This window comes from Chrysemys picta, chromosome 14, assembly GCF_011386835.1.
Source record: "Chrysemys picta bellii isolate R12L10 chromosome 14, ASM1138683v2, whole genome shotgun sequence".
In the NCBI taxonomy this organism is placed as follows: domain Eukaryota; kingdom Metazoa; phylum Chordata; order Testudines; family Emydidae; genus Chrysemys; species Chrysemys picta.
Window position 1 is genome coordinate 4,063,707 of NC_088804.1, and position 27,256 is coordinate 4,090,962.

At 50.5% G+C, this 27,256-nt stretch overlaps 2 protein-coding genes across 3 annotated transcripts in view; one reads left to right on the top strand and one right to left on the bottom strand.

The window, feature by feature from the left end:
* The window catches only part of ST3GAL2 (ST3 beta-galactoside alpha-2,3-sialyltransferase 2), a 101,292-nt gene that overhangs the window by 68,280 nt on the left and 5,756 nt on the right, over nt 1-27,256 (bottom strand). The gene's annotated exons all lie outside the window — the stretch shown is intronic.
* Nucleotides 3,390-9,295, top strand: LOC135975666 (uncharacterized). Its single transcript, XM_065567500.1, has 2 exons — nt 3,390-3,553; nt 4,316-9,295. Exon 2 carries the CDS (start codon nt 4,423-4,425, stop codon nt 5,359-5,361), a length of 939 nt encoding a protein of 312 aa, XP_065423572.1. The 5' UTR covers nt 3,390-3,553; nt 4,316-4,422; the 3' UTR covers nt 5,362-9,295.

Genomic DNA, 27,256 nt, shown 5'->3' on the forward strand with positions numbered 1-27,256 from the left:
TAGACTGTTCTCAGTGGTGGCAGATGACAGAACAAGGAGTAATGGTCTCAAGTTGCAGTGGGGGAGGTTTAGGTTGGATATTAGGAAACACTATTTCACTAGGAGGGTGGTGAAGCACTGGAATGGGTTACCTGGGGAGCTGGCAGAATCCCCATCCTTAGAGGTTTTTAAGGTCAGGCTTGACAAAGGCCTGGCTGGGATGACTTAGTTGGGGATTGGTCCTGCTTTGAGCAGGGGGTGGGACTAGATGACCTCCTGAGGTCCCTTCCAACCCTGATATTCTAAGATTCTAGGATTTCCTTGCCTTGGCATTTGCCAAGAGACCGGCCACAAGGATGACACGTGGCTGGGCTGGGGGAGCAGCTGCTCCGGATGCCCTGAGCCACATCAGCTGCAGCGGGCAGAGGAGCGAGTGCCCATGCATGGGTCAGCCTGCGCATGCTTAACTCGGCTGTGCATGCACAGCAGCCTAGGGACTGGCCTGCACTGCACAGTTCACTGCGCTGCCGGGGATCCAGTTACTCCATTCGCCCTCCACATGCCCGAAACGAACCCGCTGCAGATCTGGTGCTGAGATGGGCCCTGACAGTCCTTTGACACATTCCATGTGCTGGCCAGGACCTGGGCACAGCTGGGGGTGGGGGGCACCCTTAGATCCTGCCACACACAGACTGGACAAGTGCGTTCAGGGACAGCCACACAGTGCCCAGGTCAAGCCGCCATCCTGCCCACCCCCTCCACACAGTGCCCTGGGTAAGTGGCACTGCTGTGCCGTTCTCGCCCTGCTGAGCACTCTCCCCCTCCTGCTGCTGGTTTCCTGCAGAGAGAGACAACGCAGTTCTAGGTTGGGGTGTGGCCTCGCCACACTCGCAGCTAGCTGAACCAGGCAAGAGCCCCTCCCGCGCCCAGTGAACATGGCAGGAGCTGTGCCCAGACAGACAGATGTGCCTCGGCCCCTGGGCAGACACCACACTGCTGGAGCCCTTTTTTTTTTTTTTAAGTTTAGAAGTACTGCAAGAAAACAAGGAAAAAACACTTGTTCCAGTTAGAACAAAAAGAAGATGCCCCAAAAGTCACAACTGAAGATGATGTCCATACTGACCTGGTTTAGAGGGGAAGGGAGGGCAGCTTAAAAATAGATAAACAAATGGAAGAAAGGGGAAGCTGATAATAATTAATACAAATCAGAAGTCAGGAATTGTAGTAAATTGATAAGGGACGCAAAGGGACAAAGGCAAAATCTATGACCAACAGAGTTAAGGACAATAAGGAGTTTTTTTAAATATATTAAGAACCAAAAGAATACTGAACACAGTATTGGACTATTATTAGATAGAAGTGGTACAATTATCAATAATGCAGAAGAGGCAGAAGCATTCAATAAATGTTTCTGTTCGGTATTTCAGGAAACATATGGTGCTAATACTCTTTCCATCCACCAGTATCTCTGGAGGATGTTAAACAGAAGCTGCTAAAGTTAGACATTTTTGAATCAGTGGGTATGTCTTCACTACCCTCCGTATCGGCGGGTAGCAATCGATTTATCTGGGATCAATATATCGCATCTTAACTAGACGCGATATATCTATCCCCGAATGCGCTCACCGTCGACTCCTGAACTCCACCAGAGCGAGCAGCGGTAGCGCAGTTGACGGGGGAGCCGCGGCCGTCGATCCCGCGCTGTGTGGACCCCAGGTAATTCGATCCAAGATACTTCGACTTCAGCTACGCTATTTGCATAGCTGAAGTTGCGTATCTTGGATCGATCCCCCACACACCCCCAGTGTAGATCAGCCCAGTAGGTCCAGATCACTTGCACCCAAGAGTTCTAAAAGAGCTGGCTAAGGAGCCCAGTGGACCATTAATGCTGATTTTCAATAGGGCTTGGAGCACCGAGGTAGACTGGAAGAAAGTTACTGTTCTGGGAGTATTTCAAAAAGGTAAATGGGATGACCTGGGTAATTATAGGCCTGTCAGCCTGATGCTGATCCCGGGCAAGATAATGGAGCAGCTGATACAGGACTATTAATAAAGAATTAAAGGAAGGTTCCGTAATTAATTCAGATCACATGGGTGGATGGATAATTTGATATTTTTTAATTAGATTAAAAGTTTGGTTGATATAGGTAATAGCGTTGACATAATATACTTAGAGTTCTGTAAGATGTTTGACATGGTACTGCATGACATTTTAATTAAAAAACTAAAATGATATAAAGTTAACATGGCACACATTACAGAGATTAAAAACTGGCTAATTGATAGGTCACAGAATGCAACTGTAAGTGGGGAATCATCATCATAGAATATCAGGGTTGGAAGAGACCTCAGGAGGTCATCTAGTCCAACCCCCTGCTCAAAGCAAGACCAACACCAACTAAATCATCCCATCCAGGGCTTTGTCAAGCTGGGACTTAAAAACCTCTAATGATGGGGATTCTGCCAGCTCCCCAGGTAACCCATTCCAGTGCTTCACCACCCTCCTAGTGAAATAGTGTTTCCTAATATCCAACCTAAACCTCCCCCACTGCAACTTGAGACCATTGTTCCTTGTTCTGTCATCTGCCATCACTGAGAACAGCTGAGCTCCATCCTCCCTTCAGGTAGTTGAAGACTGCTATCGAATCCCCCCTCACTCTTCTCTTCTGCAGACTAAAGAAGCCCAGTTCCCTCAGCCTCTCCTCATAAGTCATGTGCCCCAGCCCCCTAATCATTTTTGTTGCCCTCCCCTGGACTTTCTCCAATTTGTCCACATCCCTTCTGTAGTGGGGGGCCCAAAACTGGACAAAATACTCCAGATGTGGCCTCACCAGTGCCAAATAGAGGGGAATAATCACTTCCCTCGATCTGCTGGCAATGCTCCTACTAATGCAGCCTAATATGCCGTTGGCCTTCTTGGCAACGAGGGCACACTGCTGACTCATATCCAGCTGCTCGTCTACTGTAATCCCCAGGTCCTTTTCTGCAGAGCAGGTGTGTTTGCAGAGGAGCCTTGCGCGGACTGGTTTTGGGCCCTGTGCTACTAAATATTTTTAACAATGATCTGGAAGAAAACAAAACCACCACTGACCAAGTCTGCAGATGACACAAATTGAGGGGGTGAAATAACGAAGACAACAGATCACTGGATCATTTGGCAAAGTGGGCGCAAGCAAACAATATGCATTTTAATACAACTAAATGTAAACATATACACATTAGGAAAAAAGAGTGTAGACCATACTTGCAGGATGGGGGACTCTATCCTGAGAAACAGTGTGTCATAACTATAAAGGGAAGGGTAACAGCCCTCCTGTGTACCCTACTATAATCCCTCCTGGCCAGAAACACCAAAATCCTTTTACCTGTAAAGGGTTAAGAAGCTCAGGTAACCTGGCTGCCACCTGACCCAAAGGACCAATAAGGGGACAAAATACTTTCAAATCTTGGTGGGGGGGAGGCTTTTGTTTGTGCTCTTTGTTTGGGAAGTTGTTCGCTCTTGGGACTGAGAGGGACCAGACATCAATCCAGGCTCTCCAAATCTCTCTGAACAAGTCTCTCATATTTCAAACTTGTAAGTAAACAGCCAGGCAAGGCGTGTTAGTTTTATCTTTGTTTTCTCAACTTGTAAATGTACCTTTTACTAGGGAGTTTACTTCTGTTTGCTGTACTTTGAACCTAAGGCTAGATGGGGGTCCTCTGGGCTCTAAGTTTGATTACCCTGTAAAGTTATTTTCCATTCTGATTTTACAGAGATGATTTTTACCTTTTTCTTTAATTAAAAGCCTTTTTTTAATAACCTGATTGATTTTTCCTTGTTTTTAGATCCAAGGGGATTGGGTCTGGATCCACCAGGAGTTAGTGGGAGAAAGGAGGGGGGGGATGGTTAATTTCTCCTTGTTTTAAGATCCAAGGGGTTTGGATCTGTATTCACCAGGGAATTGGTGAAGAGTCTCTCAAGGCTACCCAGGGAAGGGAATTAGCACATTGGGAGTGGTGGCAGCAGACCAGATCTAAGCTGGTAGTTAAGCTTAGAAGTTTTCATGCAGACCCCCACATCTGTACCCTAAAGTTCAGAGTGGGGAAGGAGCCTTGGTATGGTGGCAGAGGTGGGATCATTTTTAACCAAAAGCCAGTAAGATTTTTTTTTTCTCCTTTCTAGCTGCTTAGAAAGCGGAGCTGAAGTTAGATGCATATCTTATCTCTCCTTGCCTGAATGCAGAGGTGTTAAGTTTTTGTAACAAGGGTCTTTGTTAAGAGAAGGGTTCAAGCAGTGAGCAAACAGCTGGCAAAAGGAATTTACAAGCTGAATTGTTTTTTTCTTTCTACCTCTCAGGTACAGCTAGTTAGAAAGTCTCTGTTAACTAAGCCAGCCCTGAGCTGAGTGCATCCCAGTTTCAGTGACCTGCAGAGGGGTGTGGCCCAGCACAAGAAAGCAGGAAAATGACTACCAGTGAAACAGCTAACCAACTAGAACTGGCCAGACTGGAAGCAACAGAGAAAGAAAATGAACATAAGAGACGGATGGAACTAAAACAATTAGAAATTAATGCAGAAAAAGCCAGGGAAGAAGCTGCCCATGAGAGAGCTATGGAGCAAAAAGAAAAAGAGATGGAGGAGAGAGAAAGAGAGAGGAAGCATGAACTGGAAGTAGCACGGGCTAGGCCGGATATACCAGCCAACCCTAGCAACCCCTCTCCAGGTACCACTTCCCATCCCAGAAAATTCCCCACCTACAAGGCAGGCGATGATACTGAGGCCTTCTTAGAACATTTTGAAAGGGCCTGCCTTGGATACAGCATCACTCCAGACCAGTACATGGTAGAGCTGAGGCCGCAGGTCAGTGGACCCTTAGCAGAGGTGGCAGCTGAAATGCCTAAGGAACACATGAACAGTTATGAACTTTTTAACAACAAGGCCAGAATCAGAATGGGGCTAACACCCGAGCATGCCCGTCGGCGGTTCAGAGCCCTAAGGTGGAACCCAGATGTGTCATTTACCCGACATGCCTACCACATTGGGAAAAATTGGGAGGCCTGGATATCCGGAGCAAATGTTAAATCTACAGAAGAGTTGCCCTTCCTAATGCAAATGGAGCAGTTTTTAGAGGGTGCTCCTGAGGAAATAGAAAGGTTCATCCTAGATGGGAAGCCCAAAACTGTAACCAAGGCAGGGGAGATTGGAGCCAAATGGGTGGAGGTGGCAGAAAAGAAAAAAAAACTAGTAGCAGTTGGAGCGAATATCAAAAGAGGCAAGCCGAAACACTACCTTACCACCAGGGACAACCCAAGACCCCACCTACATCCCAAGGGAAACCCCAGATGCCTTCTCACCCCACCACACCAGCCTCCTCCAACCAACATCGCCCCGGTGATACCTTAGCAGGGCGATGTTTTAAATGTAATGAACTGGGACATATAAAGGCTCACTGCCCCAAGAACCCCAACCGATTACAGTTCATTACACCACAATCACACCAAAGATCCCCAGGCCCAGATGCCTCTCATACCCTCGGAGCGAAGGGAAACCTTGAGTGTGGGCAGAAGAAGGTTATCGCGTGGAGGGACACTGGGGCACAAGTGTCGACTATCCACCAATCCCTAGTGGACCCCAAACTCATCAACCCGGAGGCTCCGGTGACAATTCAACCCTTCATGTCACACTTTGTAACCTTGCCTACAGCCAAGTTACATGTCCAGTACAAGGGCTGGTCAGGAATGTGGACTTTTGCAGTCTATGACAATTATCCCATCCCCATGCTGCTGGGGGAAGACTTGGCCAACCATGTGAAGCTAGCCAAGAGGGTGGGAATAGTCACCCGCAGCCAGGCTAAGCAAGCTTTCACCCCCATCCCTGTTCCTGAGCCGTCCACCAGGGCCCCGTCTCTGTTACCAGAGACCCAGACAGAGGTGGTGGAACCGGATCCCCTGCCAACGACTGCAACAGCCATAGTGGATCCAATCCCAGAGACCCAGCCAAAACTAGTCCTAGAACCGGAACTGGCAACACAACCAGCACCAGAACCATTGCCAGCACTAAGTACAGCGTTTGCAAACCCATCTACAACTCCAATGCCAGAGGGCACCAGCGAGCCTGAACTGGCAGAAACAGTAGATAACTCTACCCAAGAGGCTCAGCCAGAGCCTGAAATACCACATAGTGCACCAGCGGACAGCAGTTCACAGTCAACGGAAACAGCCCCAGCACCTGCATCGCTTCCAGAGGGACCAAGCCCAAGTCCAAGGAGGAACTGATGTCTCCAGCATCAAGGGAACAGTTCCAGGCTGAGCAGGAAGCAAATGACAGCCTTCAGAAAGCTTGGGCGGCGGCACGGAGCATCCCACAACCTCTCAGCTCTTCTAACTGATCCCGGTTTGTTGTAGAACAAGGACTTTTATCCAAGGAGACTCTTTCTGGTGGGCACCAGGAAGACTGGCATCCTCAAACACAGTTGGTAGTTCCCACTAAGTATCGGGTAAAGCTCTTGAGCTTAGCCCATGATCATCCCAGTGGCCATTCTGGGGTGAACAGAACCAAAGACTGGTTGGGGAAGTCCTTCCACTGGGAGGGAATGGGCAAGGACGTTGCTAATTATGTCCTGTCTTGTGAGGTGTGCCAACGAGTGGGAAAGCCCCAAGACCAGGTCAAAGCCCCTCTCCAGCCACTACCCATAATTGAGGTCCCATTTCAGTGAGTAGCTGTGGATATTCTGGGTCCTTTCCCAAAGAAGACACCCAGAGGAAAGCAGTACGTACTGACTTTCATGGATTTTGCTACCCGATGGCTGGAAGCAGTACCCTTAAGCAACACCAGGGCTAAAAGTGTGTGCCAGGCATTAGTAGACATTTTTGCCAGGGTAGGTTGGCCCTCCGACATCCTTACAGATTCGGGAACTAATTTCCTGGCAGGGACCATGAAAAACCTGTGGGAAGCTCATGGGGTGAATCACTTGGTCGCCACCCCTTACCACCATCAAACCAATGGCCTGGTGGAGAGGTTTAATGGAACTTTGGGGGCCATGATACCTAATTTCGTAAATGAACACTCCAATAATTGGGACCCAGTGTTGCAGCAGTTGCTTTTTGCCTACAGGGCTGTACCACATCCCAGTTTAGGGTTTTCACCATTTGAACTTGTGTATGGCCGCGAGGTTAAGGGGCCATTACAGTTGGTGAAGCAGCAATGGGAGGGGTTTACGCCTTCTCCAGGAACTAACATTCTAGACTTTGTAAGCAACCTACAAAGCACCCTCCGACACTCTTTAGCCCTTGCTAAAGAAAACCTAAAGGATGCTCAGAAAGAGCAAAAGGCCTGGAATGATAAACATTCCAGAGAACGGTCCTTCAAAGTAGGAGACCAAGTCATGGTCTTAAAGGCGCTCCAGGCCCATAAAATGGAAGCGTCATGGGAAGGACCATTCACAGTCCAGGAGCGCCTAGGAGCTGTTAACTATCTCATAGCATCCCCCACCTCCAACATAAAGCCTAAGATATACCATGTTAATTCTCTTAAGCTTTTATTCCAGAGAATTAAAGGTTTTCCAGTTTACAGTCCAGGAAACGGATGACACGGAGTGGCCTGAAGGTGTCGTCTACGAAGGAAAAAGTGACGGTGGCGTGAAGAGGTGAACCTCTCCGCGACCCTTGGACGTCTGCAGCGACAGCAGATCAAGGAGCTGTGCACTAGCTTTGCACTAATGTTCTCAGCCACTCCAGGACGGACCGAACGGGCATACCACTCCATTGACACAGGTAATGCTCACCCAATTAGAACCCCACCCTACCGGGAGTCACCTCATACCCAAACTGCTATACAAAGGGAGATCCAGGACATGCTACAGATGGGTATAATCCGCCCCTCTAAGAGTGCATGGGCATCTCCAGTGGTTCTAGTTCCCAAACCAGATGGGGAAATACACTTTTGCGTGGACTACCGTAAGCTAAATGCTGTAACTCATCCTGACAACTATCCAATGCCACGCACAGATGAGCTATTGGAAAAATTGGGACATGCCCAATTCATCTCTACCTTAGACTTAACCAAGAGGTACTGGCAAGTACCACTAGATGAACCCGCCAAGGAAAGGTCAGCCTTCGTCACCCAGGCAGGGGTGTATGAATTCAATGTACTCCCTTTCGGGCTGTGAAATGCACCCGGCACCTTCCAAAGACTTGTAGATGGTCTCCTAGCGGGATTGGGAAAATCTGCAGTTGCCTACCTCGATGTGGCCATTTTTTCTGATTCATGGGCAGAACACCTGGAGCACCTGGAAAAAGTCTTCGAGCGCATCAGACAGGCAGGACTAACTGTTAAGGCTAAAAAGTGTCGAACAGGCCAAAACAAAAGCGTGACTTACCTGGGGCACCAGGTGGGTCAAGGAACTATAAATCCCCTACAGGCCAAAGTGGATGCTATCCAAAAGTGGCCGGTTCCAAAGTCAAAGAAACAGGTCCAATCCTTCTTAGGCTTGGCCGGATATTATAGGCGATTTGTACCACACTACAGCCAAATTGCCGCCCCTCTGACAGACCTAACCAGAAAGAAACAGCCAAATGCAGTTCAGTGGACTGATGAGTGTCAAAAGGCCTTTAACCGGCTTAAGGCGACACTCATGTCTGACCCTGTGCTAAGGGCCCCAGACTTTGACAAACCGTTCCTAGTAACCACAGATACGTCCGAGCGGAGTGTGGGAGCAGTTTTAATGCAGGAAGGACCAGATCAAGAATTCCATCCTGTCGTGTTTCTCAGCAAGAAACTGTCTGAGAGGGAAAGTCACTGGTCAATAAGCGAAAGAGAATGCTACGCCATTGTGTATGCGCTGGAAAAGCTACGCCCATACGTTTGGGGATGGCGTTTCCAACTACAAACCGACCATGCTGCGCTAACGTGGCTTCATACCGCCAAGGGGAATAACAAAAAACGTCTTCGGTGGAGTTTAGCTCTCCAAGATTTTGATTTTGAAATACAACACATTTCAGGAGCTTCTAACAAAGTGGTTAAAAATTGTTCTGGGAATGTGGGACGTATTGTTAGTTTTTATATAATCAATAGTATGTCTAAAGGTGCATGTGTCTTATTAACTCTGTTTTCTCCTAGAGCTCCAGGAAGAAATCACAGCCAGTGTGGAACCGGCTGTCCAACACTATCTGTGATTTGGGTGGGGGGGCGTGTCATAACTATAAAGGGAAGGGTAACAGCCCTCCTGTGTACCCTACTATAATCCCTCCTGGCCAGAGACACCGAAATCCTTTTACCTGTAAAGGGTTAAGAAGCTCAGGTAACCTGGCTGACACCTGACCCAAAGGACCAATAAGGGGACAAGATACCTTCAAATCTTGGTGGGGGGGGGGGGGGGGAGGCATTTGTTTGTGGTCTTTGTTTTGGTGGAGTTCGCTCTTGGGATTAAGAGGGACCAGACATCAATCCAGGTTCTCCAAATCTTTCTGAACAAGTCTCTCATATTTCAAACTTGTAAGTAAACAGCCAGGCAAGGCATGTTAGTTTTACTTTGTTTTCTCAACTTGTAAATGTACCTTTTACTAGGGTGTTTACATCTGTTTGCTGTAACTTTGAACCTAAGGCTAGAGGGGGGTCCTCTGAGCTCTTTAAGTTTGATTACCCTGTAAAGTTATTTTCCATCCTGATTTTACAGAGATGATTTTTACCTTTTTCTTTAATTAAAAGCCTTTTTTTAATAACCTGATTGATTTTTCCTTGTTTTTAGATCCAAGGGGATTGGGTCTGTCTGGATCCACCAGGAGTTGGTGGGAGAAAGGAGGGGGAAATGGTTAATTTCTCCTTGTTTTTAGATCCAAGGGGTTTGGATCTGTATTCACCAGGGAATTGGTGAAGAGTCTCTCAAGGCTACCCAGGGAAGGGAATTAGCACATTGGGAGTGGTGGCAACGGACCAGATCTAAGCTGGTAGTTAAGCTTAGAAGTTTTCATGCAGGCCCCCACATCTGTACCCTAAAGTTCAGAGTGGGGAAGGAGCCTTGACACAGTGATTCTGAAAAAAGATTTGGGGATCATGGTGGATAATCAGCTGAACAGGACACTGGAACCAAAAGAGCTAATGCGATCCTGGGATGCATAAACAGGGGAATCTCAAGTTGGAACAGAGGTTATTTCATCTCTGTATTTGGCTCTCGTGTGACAGCTGCTACAATGCTGTGTCCAGTTCCTTCTGCTCACAATTCAGGAAGGATGCTGATAAATTGGAGAGGGATCAGAGAAGAACACGAGAATGATTAAAGAATTAGAAAATATGACCTTATGGTGATCAACTCAAGGAGGTCAGTCTATTTAGCTTAACAAAGACGGTTAAGGGGATGACTTGATTATAATCTATAAGTAGCTTATACTTATAGATTATAATGATTTAATGGGGAACAATGATTTAATAATGGGCTCTTCAATCTAGTAGAGAAAGGTCTCACATGAGCCAATGGCTGGAATTTGAATCTAGACAAATTCAGACTGGACATAAGGTGTAAATTGTGAATAGTGAGTGTAATTAATCATTGGAACAATTTACCAAGGGTTGTGGTGAATTCTCTATCATTGACCATTTTTAAAATCAGACTGGATTTTTCTAAGAGATCTGCTGTAGGAATTATTTTGGGGAAGGTCACTGGACCTGCATTACACAGGCGGTCAGACCAGATTATCACAATGGACCCTTCGGGCCTTGGAATCTCAGGGGGGGGGGGGGGGGGGAGGAAATGCCCTTCCCCAGTGCAAAGGCCCCAGAAAGAAAGACCCACATTTTCAGGTTTCCAGATTCCCAGAATGAAACGACCTTTTGTGTCCAAACAAAAATTTTCTTGTCAGAAAAACAATTTAGTCAAAACATTTTCCTCCCCGAGGCGGAAAATGTCACTTTTGACAAAGCCACATTTTCGGGTGGGGGGTTTGGACAAAAAAAGTAGAACTGTTGTAGTCATGACAGAACCAGGCCACAGAAGACAGCCTCCTGTTTTTCCTGGAATACCGAGCTGAGAAGATCTTTGCAGCAAGGCAGAGGTGGCCCTTGCTAGAGAGCTGCCTTCACTTTACGACTGCTTTGAGAAGGCCGGTGTTCGGCCGAACAAGCTTACCTAGGAACCGATCTTTTGGGAAGCAAGAGCATTCTGTGCAAGAAAGGGCAACGCCAATTGCCAGGGGACAGTTCTAAGTCTCTCTGACCTTTTCCAGGAATCGATTTGTTGGAAGAATAAGTCCTGTGCAGAGAGATTCTCTCATTCATATTCACACACACACACACACTTATCAGCCAGCTGGGGGCTAGAAAACAGCTTCCTGGGATGGCAGAGGTGGTGGCAAGAAGGTGAGCGGCGATCACCGGGTTGCTGATGCGTTAGCACTCTGCTCATCCCATTCTTGTTCTGCAAACTGGAAAGCAGATCCTTCTGCTCCCACTCCAGCAGGACATAAGCTGACATTCCATTGACTATTAAGGGTCTGTAGACCCTAATTTTAGAACCACCGTGCAAGACAGCACGAGCCAGTAAGTGCAGGCATGGCCAGGACATCTGTTAAGACCCCTTTAAGGTGAGGGGCTGCCTGGGCTGTCTCCAGACAGGGCATGTGGAGAGGGGACAGCTGACTAAGCATCATGTGACTGCCTGCTGGAGGCTGTATTAGAGGAGCTTCTGACTTACTCTTGGGATGACGACTGTTGAGGTAGGCCCGAGGGAAGTCCCTCCATGAGGGCCTAGCACCAGGCAGCCAGGCAAGGAGGAGCTTTTTACAAAGGAAGCTGTTGTCAGTGCACAGCCAGAAGTTTGCTTCAGTCTTCTCACAAAAAGTAACACATGACCGGACAACTAGCGAAGTTACCACAGACAACAAAGGAGAAGGGATGCAGATCGGGATAAGTAAAGAACACAGATCTTCTGACCAATTTGAATAAATTCAAATCAGCGTGGCCAGCTGCTATTCACCCCAGGGTGCTGAAGGAATTAGCTGAAGAAATCTCAGAGCCACTGGCAAAAATATTTACAAACTCATGGATGACAGGAGAGGTCCCAGAAGACTGGAGAAGGGCTAACTTGGTGCCCATCTTTAAAAGGGGGAGGGGGGGTGGAGGAGCTGGGGAACTATAGACCAGACAGCCTGACCTTGATTCCTGGGAAGCTAGAGCCATGTATAAAACATTCAATTAGCAAATACCTGGAGGATGAAGGGGGTGATCATTAGCAGTGAGCATGAATTTACTACGAACAAATCATGCCAAACCAGCTGGATTTCCTTCTTTGACAGGGTAACTGGTTAGGTGGACAAGGGGAATGTGGTGGACATAATATACCTGGACTTCAGCAAGGCTTTTGACACAGTCCCATGTGACATTCTGATAAGTTAGCTGGAGAAATGTGAGCTCAGCGGAACTACCATTAAGTGGATACAGAATTGATTAAAACAACCACAAACAAGAAGAGTAACTATTAATGGAATGATGTTGGATTGGGGGAGGTCTCAAGCGGGGATCTACAGGGCTCTGTTCTGGATCCAGTGTTGTTTAACACCTGTATTCATGATCTGGCTGTAAGAATAGAGAGCATACCGATCAAATGTGCAGATGACACAAAGCTGGAGGGCGGGGGGGCTGCCAACACTTTGGAGGATGGAGCTAAAATTCACAGGGATCTTGATAAATTGGAGAACGAGGCTATCAACCACAAAATGAAATTCAAAGACTGTAAGGTGCTACAGTTAGGGAAGAAAACCCAAATGTACAGATACAGAATGGGGGAAAACGGGCTTGGCAACAAAATTGCTGAGAAGGATCTGGGAGTTGTGGTGGATCACAACCTCAACAGGTGATGCTGCTGCAAAAAAAACAATGTGTCTGTCCTTTCCAGGCACAAAGAAGGGGGGAATTCTGGGAAGGCTCTGGAAGACTAGGGCACTCGCCGGCATCCACACTGCAGAGTGGTCACATTAGCAGCTGACAAGTTGTGCTCTCTTGGCCTACTACCCCTGCCAAGGCAGCCTCCGCACTCAAACAGAGGGGCTGTGTGTGTGGACAGGACTCAGGTTATAACTCTGCAGTGAAGACATCCTGAGACAGGAAGTAGATGCTGTGTTAGACTTCATTCTCCCCATGACAATCAATTCCCTGTTTTCCTTTGCTTGGCAGGACTGGGGGCTACCTAATTAGGGCCTGGTAAGCTCCCCATTCATTCTTCATCACAAGACCCTGCATGTTCTGTGCGGGCAGCTACGGAGCCAGGCTGGGGGCGGGCAGCTCCGAACATAGCAATGGGGGGTGGAGGGGTGGGAAAGAGATAAAGAGTTATAGTAAAATCCCACCATGTGACACATCAGCAATGGCTCAGACAGCTCCCAGGCTAGGAAAACACAGATCTAGGTCACACTGGGGCAGACACACACTCCCTCCCTGCCACGGCGAATACCTACAGCCGCTGAGATTCGGCTCTGCGGTGAACTGAATCTAAAGGGGCATCCGTACAAAAAGGAGAAGGAACAGGTTTGTCATCAGTGAGTCATAAGGAGCCCGGTCATGAGAACAAGGACAGAGACGGACACACAAACGTTCCTGCTGAGGAGTTCTCAAGCAGCCTTGAGCACAACCTCCCCCACCCCAGGGAGGCCAGTGAGCAGCGCCTGCCCCATCTCAGTGGGTCATGCTCCGAGCCGGACAGAAAGGAAAACAAGAGGATAGACCCCAGCCAGAGGAGACAGGGACGCTGCGCTGGCTTTACCTCGTCATTTTCAGAGGTCACAGCTGTTGCCTCCGGTGACTAAAATAGCTCTCTCTACGTCCCCAGTGATGGAGAACTGGCTGGATTTCAGAGGGCAGCCTCTGGACTGCAGGAAGTGCAACCAACACCGGGGAATCCCTGGACTCACCCCAGTAGCAGTAGGCAGCTCGGTACTGGTCTGACTCCAAGCCCAGATACCAATAGGCACTACCTGAGTGGGGGGAGGGCAGTCGATAGCAGTGCACGCATGCACCTCTCTCTGCTGGGGAACAAGGGACGGACGATTCCAGCCACTGGAGTTCACATGGTGGCAGCCGACCAGCTAGGCCAGGGCTCCCAAACTCCCCCGTCACAGCTCCCTCGTGGTGCCCCTCACAGCACTGTTTGTTTGTACGTCATGCTGGGCTAGGTCCAGCCATGCGGGGTGGGGAGCTCCAACCCCTTCCTCCCAGAGAGGATCCCACCACCCACACACAAGCACAAAGCCTCATGTCGTGGGCGAGAGAAACTCGCCCCCGCCCCCAACAGTTCTCAATGTCCCGCAGGCATCCTCTGTTAGCAAAGAGAACAAGAGCAGCACAGCCACTGGGAGCAGGGTTACGCGTCTTGCAGTATCTCCTCGTCTAACCATCACTCCTACACCAGAGAAGGGGCAGAATCTCACCCGGTCGCACTCCCAAAAGAAAGAACAGGAGCTAGCCTGAGACCCAGCTTCAATCCCCTGCTCTGCCACACGACTTCCTTAGGCAAGTCACATAGTCTGTGCCTCAGTTTCCCCATGTGTGCAAGGGGGATAATAGCACGCTCCTCCTCCCAGGCAGGTGTGAGGATACATGCTCTGAGGAGGCAGATACAGTGAGCAGAAACTCATTGGAACGTCCTGCTGCAGACTCTGCAATGGGCAAGGTGCCAGCCCTCTCCAGCACAGCACAGAATCAGAGAATATCAGGGTTGGAAGGGACCTCAGGAGGTCATCTAGTCCCACCCCCTGCTCAAAGCAGGACCAACCCCAACTAAATCATCCCAGCCAGGGCTTTGTCAAGCCTGACCTTAAAAACCTCTAAGGAAGGAGATTCCACTACCTCCCTAGGTAACCCATTCCAGTGCTTCACCACCCTCACAGTGAATTTTTTTCCCCTAATATCCAACCTAAACCTCCCCCACTGCAACTTGAGACCATTGCTCCTTGTTCTGTTGTCTGCTACCACTGAGAACAGCATGATATGCTCTGGCCATCCGTGGCCAGAGGATGGCCCCCTGAGGAACGCTGCCAGCTGGCAAGGTCAGAGCCACCCCCACACTCTATCCCAGGGCATTCAGCAGTAGCTGGATGTAGCAAACGGCCTGGCTGGAGGGTACCAGCCAAGCCCTCCCAACAACCACCGATGCTGCTAGACGGACTCTGGTGTTCAGGGAGGAGCTGCTGGCAAAGCCAGGACCGCAGCTCATTGGGGGTCTCGGCTCCGTCAAGCTGGGTCTCAGGCTAGCTCCTGTTCTAATTTGCTATAGACGGTTAACCTGCAACATCCCCTCCCCGGAATCCTAACCCAGAGCTAGGGAAAGGCCAACAGACGGGTGCAGACACTGAGGGCAAGAGTCCGACACTGGAAGATCTGGCACAGACCCACACCAAGTCCCAGAAGGGCAAGGGCAACATACTTCTCAAAGTCACTGTAAACAGAAAGCACCCCTTAAAGAGAGGGACTGAGCTGGGCGCGCCAACATCTGGACACTCCTGCAGCCAGCAGATCACTGGGAGAGTCACAGTTTCTTCCGCCCCTGCAGGCTCTGGATCAGAGATGAGGGTGCCCCACGCTCTGCCGCCTGCCCGGCGGGCAGCAATTACCACACCTTCCCCCGGCTAACAAGCAAGCCCAGGTCCCAGCTATCCGTGCGGGAGATCAGCTCTCCTAGGAGCCCCATTCTGAGGTTGTTGGTCCAACGCTCCAGCCATGGCTGGCTCTCCCAGGCAGAGGAGTGAGCTGCGGCACTCCCACTCCGCTGCAGCCTTGGGCTCAGCAGGGCTGTGACACAGCCCAGGAACGACAGCTGCAAGTGGGGTCTCCCTGCATCCAAAGGACAGATTTGGGGTGTAACTAAGAGCTCAGCTGGCGTCAATGGGGAAGGGGAGAAGCAGCTTGATGGGGCTGGTCTGCCTTCTTCCCACAAGCATCCATCAAAGAGGACTGGCTGACCAGAACCTGGCAGGGGAGTGCCGAGCACAGCAGCTCTCACAGGTCCTGGCAGGACGGGGAACATCCCATCTGCCTAGCTCAGACCTGGCCCCCCTGACCACCCTCTGCACGCCAGAAGGCGGTTGACCTGCGTGCCCCAGCTAAGGCCTCGCTGCAGGAGTAGGCCACCGCCGTTGGGAGCAGTAAGGAAGGTGGCATCAGCACACCTTGGCACTCTGTAGGAGACACTGTGGGCCAGTGGCTGGAATACAGGCCTGGGAGCCAGGAACGACCAAGCTCTGCTGCCTGCTTGTTGGGTGGCCATGGAAAGACACACACACACACACACACACACAGCCTGGGCAGAGATACTGCCCCACCTTGCTGGCTGGCTGTAACAATTAGCAAATGCTTGAAGACCAGGAGACATCCCAAGCTGTGTCATAGGCCTTATACTGCTGTGCTCCAGAGGGAGGGTCTGGACCTCTGGATAAAGAGACTTCCTGCTCTAGCCCTGCTGTCAACATGAAGCTCCCAGGCGACAGTGATTTGCTAGTATTTTGGGGCACACAACGTTGTGTTAGCTGCCAACATAACTGCATTGGCCCACTGGGGCAGTCAACACTGCTCGCTGGCCACATCTCTTCCTCCAGGGATGAAGGGTGAGCACCGCAGGGCTATTCCACTGTGCTCAAACCAGTTTTGCAGCCCTCCTGCCTCTAGACAGTTAGAGCCACAGCTCCAGCCCTCTGACCTGAAGAGAGGTGATACCAGTGCTACCAAAATCAGCCAGCAGGAGGCAGCGTGAGGAGCCATCACCTCATGCCACTTCCCCATTCCTTACCATATAGATCTCTGCTAGGAACGTGCAGCAAGTTCTGTCCCTACCAATTTCCCCTAGCTGCAGGTTCAGCTGGGAAAAGCGAGTGGGAGCTCATGCAGAATAACCTAACAAACAGTGATGGGGAAGGGTACGAAATGGAGACAGAGGGAATTAGTCCAAACAAAGAGCCCTCACGGACCATTTTACGGTCATGCTGGTAAACAAGAGGAATGTGGGACTGGAAATCAATGGCACAAAACTGGTGTGTCAGAAATTAGGCCTAATTGGTGGCAAAATAATGAGGGGATGGGCTATTCCACCCACCTCTCCCTTTTGGGGTCCTAAAAAAGAGACTAGTATCATGGGGTAGCCGTGTTCGTCTGTATCTACAAAAACAACAAGGAGTATGGCGGCAGCTTAAAGACTAACAAATGTATTTGGGCATAAGCTTTCGTGGGTAAAAAACCTCACTTCTTCAGATGCATAGAGTGCTCCATGCATCTGAAGAAGTGGGGTTTTTACCCACGAAAGCTTATGCCCAAATAAATCTGTTAGTCTTTAAGGTGCTACCAGACTCCTTGTTGTTAAAAAAAGACTGTTTTGGGGGGAAGGTGCCTACCACGACGCTGGGTGGCTGCAAGACAACAGAAGGGGAAAGAACGCACTTCCAGTTCTGTTGTTTCTCTTTGAAGTCTGTAGAACTAGCAGAACTAAAATTCATTTACAAATGTAACACCATTAAATTGGGCTTGAATAGGGACTGGGAGTGGCTGGCTCATTACAGAACCAGCTTTTCCTGTCCTGCAATTGACACCTTATCTATTATTGGGAGTGGACTACATCCACCCTGATTGAATTGGCCCTGTCAACACTGGTTCTCCACCTGTGAGGTAACTCCCTTCTCTTCACATGTCATTATATAAAGTCTGCATCTGTAATTTTCACTCCATGCATCTGAAGAAGTGGGTTTTTTAACCCACGAAAGCTTATGCCTGAATAAATCTGTTCGTCTTTAAGGTGCCACGGGACTCCTTGTTGTTCTTGTTTAAAGCTGTTTGACACTGGCCACTTGCCTCTTTAGACCCTTTATTCCACCTTGATGAATACACATGAGCCCAGACAGCAGGTCCAGGATTAGAGAGTTCATAAAAGGGAGGGACTGGTGGCTTGCACGGGTGTCTGGCTTCCGAGGGGCAAGTCTGAAAGGGAAGCAAACGCCTGCTCGAACGAGGGGCTGCTTCGGGAGAGCTGCACATCACACAACGTGCAGGCCAGCAGCTCTTTTTGCCGACAATTCATTGCAGTGCATGATGGGAAGCAGAGCCGAGGCAGAGCAACTGCAGTATTGCCAACCCCAAATGTTCAAAAATCACAAGAGTGGCTTTAAAAATCCCAAGATTATTACAAATAATAGATTTGGGGTTATTTTTATTTACCTTTTGAGACATTAGCTTCAAAATGTGACCCCTTTCTCCACAGCCACGAGGGCTAGAAACTTACTTTTTCTTTCAGAGTGAAGGCTGAACTCATCACATCTCCACGTGACTCCAGGAGCTGGGGCTTTACAGAAAACAATAATTACCCTGAGACTCATGATAAAAATCACGTGAGTTGGCAACACTGTGGTTGGCTGCTCTCTGGAGCGTTGGTGCTGGACGAGGTAGGACGGTAGGTGAGCAGCAGATCCAAAGACCATGCGGGCCGACTCCCTGCTGGCTAGACTGCAGGACCAGAGCCCAACATTGGGCCTTGATCCCAGGAGCTGGAGATCCCAGGTCCTCAGAGTGCCCGCCCCCATGACAATGCAGTGCCCTGCCTCCAGACATGCTGCCTTGTGGATCTCCTCAGAGCTCCAGGTGGCAAAGGACAGGTTGCTAGCCACTGAAGGACCAGAGTCAGTAGCCAAGCTCTCCCCAATTTCAGGAAGGCAGGATCAATCCCCAGGGATTGCTCAGGGGGCAAAGTGGATACTGCCCGCACATCATCAGTAGGGAAGAGCGGAGTGGTGGGCTCAGGAGAGCTCCCAGTGCTACCCCAGCATCAAGCACTTCCACAGATGGCCCTGGGAGAGGAGCCCATTGGTGCCAAGACGAGGGACATGCCTGCTTGAAACGCCTATAGTGCAGAGCAGCAAATACTGCCTTCCCCAGGCGTGCCACGCTCCAGAGAGAAGGTCTGGACGGGCTGTGCAGGCTAGACTGCCTGAGAGCAGCGGGAGAGTTCAGAGAGAACCCAGTGCATCTCCTGTTTGAAGCACTTTGCAGACACTGAATCTCCATGTCCAAGAAGCCCTCCAGGCCTCCCCCTGTTTGACAGATGAGGAAATGGAGGCGCATGCAGGTGAAGCTACTCATCAGGATTAGCAGCAGAGCCGGGAGTAAAACTCTGGCCCCCAGCCGCCATCCTGCACCCCATGCCAGGATGCCACATGCCCCCCAGCTGCACACTCCTAAGGATATGTCTGGCAGTCTCATTTGCACCAACTGGGGATCTGACCTCCAGGGGGGGCATGATCCAGATGTTAGGGAGCTAGCTTGGGACCCAGGGGGCTATGGTTCCCAACTCCTTGCTCTGCCACTGTGATGTTCCCCTCTAGTGTTATCTGGACCGATGATCTGCTAGGTCACCCCAATCCTCAACTCTGGGAGCCAGCCTTACCCTGCTCTGCTGTGAGAACCCCACTCCTGGGCTGGTCACGCACAGCCTCTGGCACATAAGCTGCTACCAGCTCCTTGCACCCGAATGACACTAGCCAATAGCTCCGGTCCCAGACACAACCCTAGGAGCCTCCGTCTTGCAGTGTCCAGTTATGGACGCTGGAAGCTTATATGAGCTCGTCAATTTAACAAAGAAATTGATAGGTACCAGGCTTGTTATCCCAAGGGGAGTTTCTGACACGCTTCAAACCAAACGCACTGCTTCAGGTAGAACAAACCAACCGATTTATTAACTATAAAGACACATTTTAAGTGATTATAAGTCAATCTCAAACAGGGGGTCGTGAGGTTATTACCTGGGGAGTCGCGAGCTGTCAGCTTCCACCCCAAATTCCGCTTTGCCTCCAGCATTTATAATGGTGTTATAAATTAAAAACACTTTTTTATATATTTAAAGGGGGGTGGCACTCAGAGACTTGCTATGTGAAAGGGGTCACCAGGACAAAAGTTTGAGAACTACTGTTATAAGTCAAAACATAACAAGTCAGAGTTAGTTACCAAAAGAAAAGAAAATCGAAGCACCCAGTCTAAACTCTCGACCCTATTAGACTGGGCAGCAACTAGATGAAGCAGTTTCTCACCCCACTGGATATTGCAGTCCTTAATATACAGGTTTGTTCCTTAAACCTGGGCCAGTCTCCTCTGTTGAAATCTTGTCGTCGTCTTCTTCTCAGTGTCTTGGTTGCTTGCAGCATAGGCGGGGGCAGGAGAAGGCCCAGTATGTGTCCACACTGTCTGTTTTATACCCTCAGTCCATGTGCTTGAGGAGCACAAGTCCAGGCACGTCTGGGGGCATTGCTGAGTCTCTCCAAGCAAAGTTGAGCAATTCCCCTGGGGTGGCCTCATGGAGGTGAGTCATCGCATTGTAGCTCCCTTGCTAGACAATGGCTGTTGATGGTTGTTTGACACCTGCCTGGGCGTTTGGTTACTTTCCTTGCTGTTGCCTCTGGGAAGCAAATATCTGGCTGATTCCCCAACTTACAGCATGCTTTAGTGACCACCATACTACACAATTCTCATAACTTTATGTGTATCATTAATGATACACATCTATGGATAGAGAAATGACTTTCAGCAGATCGTAACCTTTCCCCTGACACATATAAAGCATGGCTTGGAAGGTAAATCACGATTCTATGTAAATGGGGAATCTGGGGGTTACAGGATGCTCCCCCAAGAAGGTGTAGAGTGGCACAGCCACACGTTACCTGTGGGACCTTGGGCAAGTCCTCGTTTCTCTGTGCTCAGATCCCCAGCCTAGAGATGAGGCACAAAGGAGCCAATAGCACATCCCTCCTGCACAGGGGTGTTTGGGAGGCTAGAGCCATTAACGATCGAGAGGTACTCAGGTACCTGCACGAGAACCCAAGGCAGATGCAGCATTTAGTTAAATGGCCGTGCTCTAAAACAGCATTAAGAGACTCCGAGCAGGTCACGTGAACGAATCTCACCGTAATGGCTAGTAACCTGCTACTTTCAGTTCCCAAGGAGGCTTCATAAGAGTATCAAATACAGCACCCTCGCCCAAGGATTGGAGTCGTCCCTTTGAATGGGGGGGGGGGGGGGGGGAAAGAGACTATGGCGCAAAAAAATGTCACACTGTGTTGAGTTACTCAAATTCCTGTGTGGCAATTCAGCCAAGCAATTCCCTCCCCCCTTCCCCAGCGTCACATCTCGAACAGACTCCTTCTAAACGGACAGGAGGTTAGGCTGTTTCCAAGCGTCGGATATTGTCTGGAGTAAGAAGAGTGAATGAACCAACTGACTGTGCTCCAATTTCACAACAGTTCATGTCATTACTTAACAGTGAGCCCTTATGTTTGCCAGGCTAGAATTTGCTTTGCTATTGTTCTCACTAGAATGTGTTCAAATCTAGCATGTGGGTGAAATAAGTCTTCACATGTACTTCGTTGTAATCAGACTTCCTTCTCTTAAAGATATAGCACTGTCGCATGCTTACTACCCAAGATACAGAAGGGGATAGGGTATTTGAGAAGGAGAGGGTGTTCATAGCACAGCCTGCAGTTATGTTATCCACAAGGATTGATAGTTAAGATGGAACAAAATGTTACGTAAGGCTGAATTAAGAGGGACTTATGCCTTTAAGTTCAGTATTTAAAATCAAATCTCACTAGTTAAGTCAAGTTTTTAAAACCTCTATTACAGTGGCTCTCAGATGTTCAGGCCGCAATGCTACATCGCTCGAAATTGCCCTCTTCTGTTAATTCCCTCTGAAGCATCTGGCACTGGCTCCTGTCAGAAGACAGGATACTGGGCTAGATGGACCATTAATCTGACCCAGTACGGCCGTTCTTATGTTCTTCTATATCCTCTACCTTCCAACCCTGTCGCAAATGGCTGAGCCGAGTCACACAACTATAAAGGTCATGTAGCAGACTGGCAAAGCGTGGACTGCATAGGGCACTCCAGTGGCCTCTATTGGCTGGTTCACTAAAAGTTAACAGCCTACTACTGCCACCAGCTAGCCTAGCTACTCCTGTAGCTCAAGCAGGAGCTGCTTGTTCGGTGCTGTTGAAGGTTCTGGATTCTAAGCCTACACCCAACCCAGGGTGGCCCATTGCACTTGGTTAGAAGAAGATGGCCTGGTCTGCTTGGCTTCATTTGCTCACTCCCAATTGTGGGCTGGTGCCAGTCCTTCCTGGGAGCAAGGATTTATACATAATGTGCCCCTTGCAATCCCTCGGATCGCCTGCAGGTTACACGGCAGCCCAGACTTTCCCCTCACATATCTGCATGTGACAGAAGTTGCAGCCAAGCAAGGGGAGGTTTAGGGCTCAGTTGCTGAAACCTCCAAGAACAGCCTTGGTGATGACAGCTAACGGTAATATGGGCCAAACCCTGCTCACCTGAGAGCTCCACTACAGTGAGTTACTAATGGCATTGCAGAAAGAACAGGAGTACTTGTGGCACCTTAGAGACTAACAAATTTATTTGGGCATAAGCTTCCGTGGGCTAGAACCCACTTCATCAGATGCATGCAGTGGAAAATACAGTAGGAAGATATACATTATATATACACACACACACAGAACATGAAAAAATGGGTGTTGCCATACCAACTCTAACGAGACTAATCAATTAAAGTGGGCTATTATCAGCAGGAGAAAAACTTTTGTAGTGATAATCAGGATGGCCCATTTCAAACAGTTGACAAGAAGGTATGAGTAACAGTAGGGGGAAAATTAGCATGGGGAAATAGTTTTTACTTTGTGTAATGACCCATCCACTCCCAGTCTTTAGTCAAGCCTAATTTAATGGTGTCAAGTTTGCAGATTAATTCCAGTTCTGCAGTTTCTTGTTGGAGTCTGTTTTTGAAGTTTTTGTTGTTGAAGAATTGTGACTTTTAGGTCTGTAATTGAGTGACCAGGGAAATTGACGTGTTCTCCCACTGGTTTTTTGAATGTTGTAATTCTTGACGTCTGATTTGGGTCCATTTATTCTTTTGTGTAGAGACCGTCTGGTTTGGCCAATGTACATGGCAGAGGGGCATTGCTGGCACATATCACATTGGTAGATGTGCAGGTGAACGAGCCCCTGATGGTGTGGCTGATGTGGTTAGGTCCTATGATGGTGTCCCTTGAATAGATATGTGGACAGAGTTGGCAATGGGCTTTGTTGCAAGGATAGGTTCCTGTGACAGCCCAGAGAACCTATGGCTTAACTAGACAAGTCAAAGCATGAGAAAGGAAATTGAGGCACAGGGAGACAGGTCATTGGCCAGGCCGGGAATAGAACCCAGATCTCCTGACTCCCAGTCCAGTGCCTGGATGCACTCAACCACAGTGCCTCTCCAGGGATGAGGGGCAAGTAGGATCTGGCCCTTAATGTGGCAAGAAGAGGCATTATGGGTGCTCTGGAAATAGCAAGCCAGAGCGAACAAGCCGTACGTCTCTGGAGAGCTCCACAGGCCGCTGCCCCAGGCATAGACCTGTTGGTTTAGATGAGCTCTGCCTGGGGCACCATCATCAAGATCTCTTCACCCGGCTGCGGAGCAGGGTGGATCAGCGCTCAAGCGAGGAGCGAGCTGGGAAGGAGCCGCAGTCTGCAGGGACGCGAGTAATACAATCCCTGCCTTCACGAGATCAGGGGAAAAGGCCTCGGCATCTGGCGAGCTTCCTGCAGCAGCTGAAATGCGGATCCTTCCCCAGGGCCAAAACAATTTTACTTTAGTCCAGAGACATTTGGTGCGGGAGGAGGGAAAGGAAAGGGAAGAGAGCCCTGGACCTCCCCTCTCCCCCCTAATGCTCCAGGGTGTAGCCTAGTGGACAGAGGTCTCTCTATGGAAGGGCCCAGCTGACTTGGACCTCCCGGAGTGGGGACTGATCGTGGGGCTCTGGGCATGGCAGCTGCTTCTCTCCTCCTCAGGAGTAGGAAGTTGTCCTCCTGGCACTGGGTCGCTGTCCGGCACTGCGTCATGGCGCCCCCACCACGCTCGGCTGGCCTACCAGGGAGCACCTTGCGCATGGAGGGCGCTAACCCCCATGTTCTCACACGCCCTGGAGAGGGGAGGGAGAGGGAGGAGGGCTCCTTGGCGCCAGCTGAGAAAACACAGCCGAGACGCCACGACGGCTGCTGCTTAGCAGGGGCTGGTGGTTCTGAAATTACAGCCGAGCGTCTCCATGGGAATGCAAAGAGCAGGGAAATGGGTTAACAACGGTTCCCTCCTCTTCCTCTCCACCACTGTTCCAGTGGAGGTTTGAGACGCCTCAGAGACCAGAAGCCCTAGGAGGCCTTGCAGGCTAGAGAGGCACAGCTGGGCTCTGCAGCAGGCCGCAAGCTGTATCTGAGGACCCCCCAGGAAAATCCAGTTGTCCGCTCACCACATCAGCTGCTACCATTGCTCTACCCCAGGGGCAGCCAACCTGAGCCAGAATTTACCAATGTACATTGCCAAAGAGCCACAGTAATACGTCAGCAGCCCCCTATCAGCTCCCCCCACTCCAACCTGCAGCGCCTCCTGTCCCCCGGCAGCCCCACCAATCAGTGCCTCCCACTCCCTCCCCACACCTCCCGCCCACCACGATCAGCTGTTACGCAGTGCAAAGGAGGCTCTGGTGGAGGGGAGGGGGGGAGAGCGAGGGCATGGCAGGCTCAGGGGAAGGGGTGGAATAGGGCAGAGCAGGGGGTTGAGCAGTGAGCACGCCCCGGCACATTGGAAAGTTGGCATCTATAGCTCCAGCCCCGGCGTCAGCGCCTGTGCCAGAAGCCGCATATTAACCTACGAAGAGCCGCATGCGGCTCTGGAGCCACAGGTTGGGTTCCATTACATAGGGCTTAAAGTTCGGTTCAATGCCTCCCATCACCCCCACTATAAAACCTGCTCCAATGCCTGTTTCCTAGCGCAATAGGGGGCAGTGGAGGGGCGGCCCGTGGACCACTTGCAGCTCAGGAGGGGCAACCAATGTCAGCAACAGGCCCCAGCGCACACAGTGCGGCCAGGCTGCGGCAATTGCGATGAAATGTTGCATGCGGGTACCTGCAGCCTCTGCCGGCACTTCTCCAACTTGCCTGGTAAGTTCTGTGCAGCTGTCAGGCTGCTCGTGCCACCACTGGCTTGGCAAGACTGGGCACCCTCCGGCTGGGCCTGAGCAGGCACTGGTGCAGGTTTCTAGACACGTGAGGGATACTTGGAGAGGCACCTTTGCTCAGGCACCCAGCTGAAGATGGCAGAGGAGCTGCTGGACAGGGCTCTCTAGGGAAGGGCCCAGCTGACTTGGACCTCCCGGAGGGGGGATTGAACCAGACTTCTCAAAGCCAGGATCACAGATTAATAAGCCCGATGTGAGAGACTGCTGGAAGGAGGCAAACGAAAGCATCGTAATTTACGTCACCAGTGTGCCAAGTGGACGTGCCCAGCCCTCGGGGCCCAAGGAATTAGTTGCATTAGAAATGTTAGCTCGAGCATACCCGCCCGTGGCCGACTACGCTCCTCTTGGCACCAGTCCAGGGCTGGTTTCTTCAGGTCCTGCTGAGGAAGATCTAGCGTGAGGACTACTGCTGGAGAAAACGAGCGCAGCAGCACAGTGACGTGAACCAGCTGCTGCCCGGATCTCTGCTGCCGTTCAGAAAGCTATAGGCTGCCGCAGAGCTGGGATGTCACGCTCCAACTTCCACGGGACGCTCTTTGGAGCGGTTTGTACAGCACTGAGCACAGTGGGGTCCCGGTCCATGGTTGGTGTCCCCGAGTGCTACCACAGGACAAGTCAATATTAATAAGTCTCATCCTGCTGTGGCAGGCGGCTCCCGGATCCTTCTCCCTCCCATAAGGAGAATCACTGGAGAAATCTACCCTCTTCTCTGAGCAAGTGCCATCAACTTAGCTCTCCCTAGTGGGAATGTCGGATGAGAAAGTCTGTCATCTCAGACCCAAGTAACCAGAGCAGAGACCGCAGAGTCTGCAGACAGCTCATGCTTGGAGCCTTTCCTCTAGGAGCTAGCCCAAGGGCGGGCAAACTTTTTGGCTCAAGGGCCACATCTGGGAATAGAAATTGTATGGCGGGTCATGAATGCTCACAAAATTGGGGTTGGGATGCGGGAGGGGGTGAGGGCTCTGGTTGAGTTGTGGGCTCCAGGATGGGACCAGAAATTATGAGTTCAGGGTGCGGGAGGGGGCTCGGGCTGGGGTGGGGGTAAGGGCTCTGGCTTCAGGTGGGGGCTCTGCGGTGGAGCTAAGGATGAGGGGTTTGAGGTGCAGGAGGGGGCTCCGGGCTGGGATCAAGGGGCTCGGAGGGCGGGAGGGGGATCAGGGCGCAGGAAAGGCTCTGAGGTGCAGGCTCCGGGCAGTGCTTACTTCAAGCAGCTCCTGGAAGCAGCGGCATGTCCCTCACCGGCTCCTATGTGGATCCGCAGCCAGGCAGCTCTGCACGCTGCCCTGTCCACAGGCACCGCCCCTGCAGCTCCTATTGGCTGCAGTTCCTGGCCAATGGGAGCTGCGGGGGCGGCACTTGGGGCAGGAGCAGCGTGCAGGGCAGAGCCCCCTGGCTGCCCCTATGCATAGGAGCCAGAGCAGGGCCATGCCACTGCTTCTGGGAGCCGCGTGGAGTGGCCCCCGACCCTTCTCCCCAGATGGAGCACCAGAGTGGGGCAAGCCCCAGACCCTGCTCGCCAGCGGGAGCTTGAGGGCCAGCTTAAAAAGTCTGTAGTTTGCCCACCCCTGAGCTAGCCACAGAGAGATCAGACCTTCCTCTAGAAGCAGCTCTGTGAAAACTGAGCCAAGCCTCATCCATCTCCGTCTCTGTTATTCAGAACCTGTGGGTGGCAGCGACACTGACAAGCATCAGGTCCATTTTCTCAGCGCTGCTGGCAGGCTAGCTAGTCACTGTGACATGGGACTCAAGAGGGAGGCTGGTGGATGGCAGGTTAGAAAACAGATCCTCGCTGTAGCAGCACCCAGGATGCTGAGAAAGGGGTACAAAAGCAGAGCGCTCCATAGCGGCCGAGAAACTCCGGTGTGTGAGGGATGGGGTAGGAGTGCTACACCCACAGCATTTTATACTCGCCGCTGGTGTGCAAGCATTTTAGAGGCGCTGCTAAAGCCAGGGGAGAAATAAAGATCTCCCTCCAGGAGCTGGAAGCTTCCCACAAAAAGCAAGAGTCCAAGGATCTATGATATAAATTAAGCTGCGATCCCAGGCTTCACACAGGGCAACCCTCAAAATAGCACGGCTGTTGTGTAACTCGACTGGAAGTGTGAAAGTCCAGGGTGCCACTTCCACAACACTACCACACTGGATCTCCACCTTCCTGAGGTCCAGACAGCTACAGTCTGGGAAGGGATCAAGAAACAGGATTCAAATGCCCCCAACTTCCATAAAAA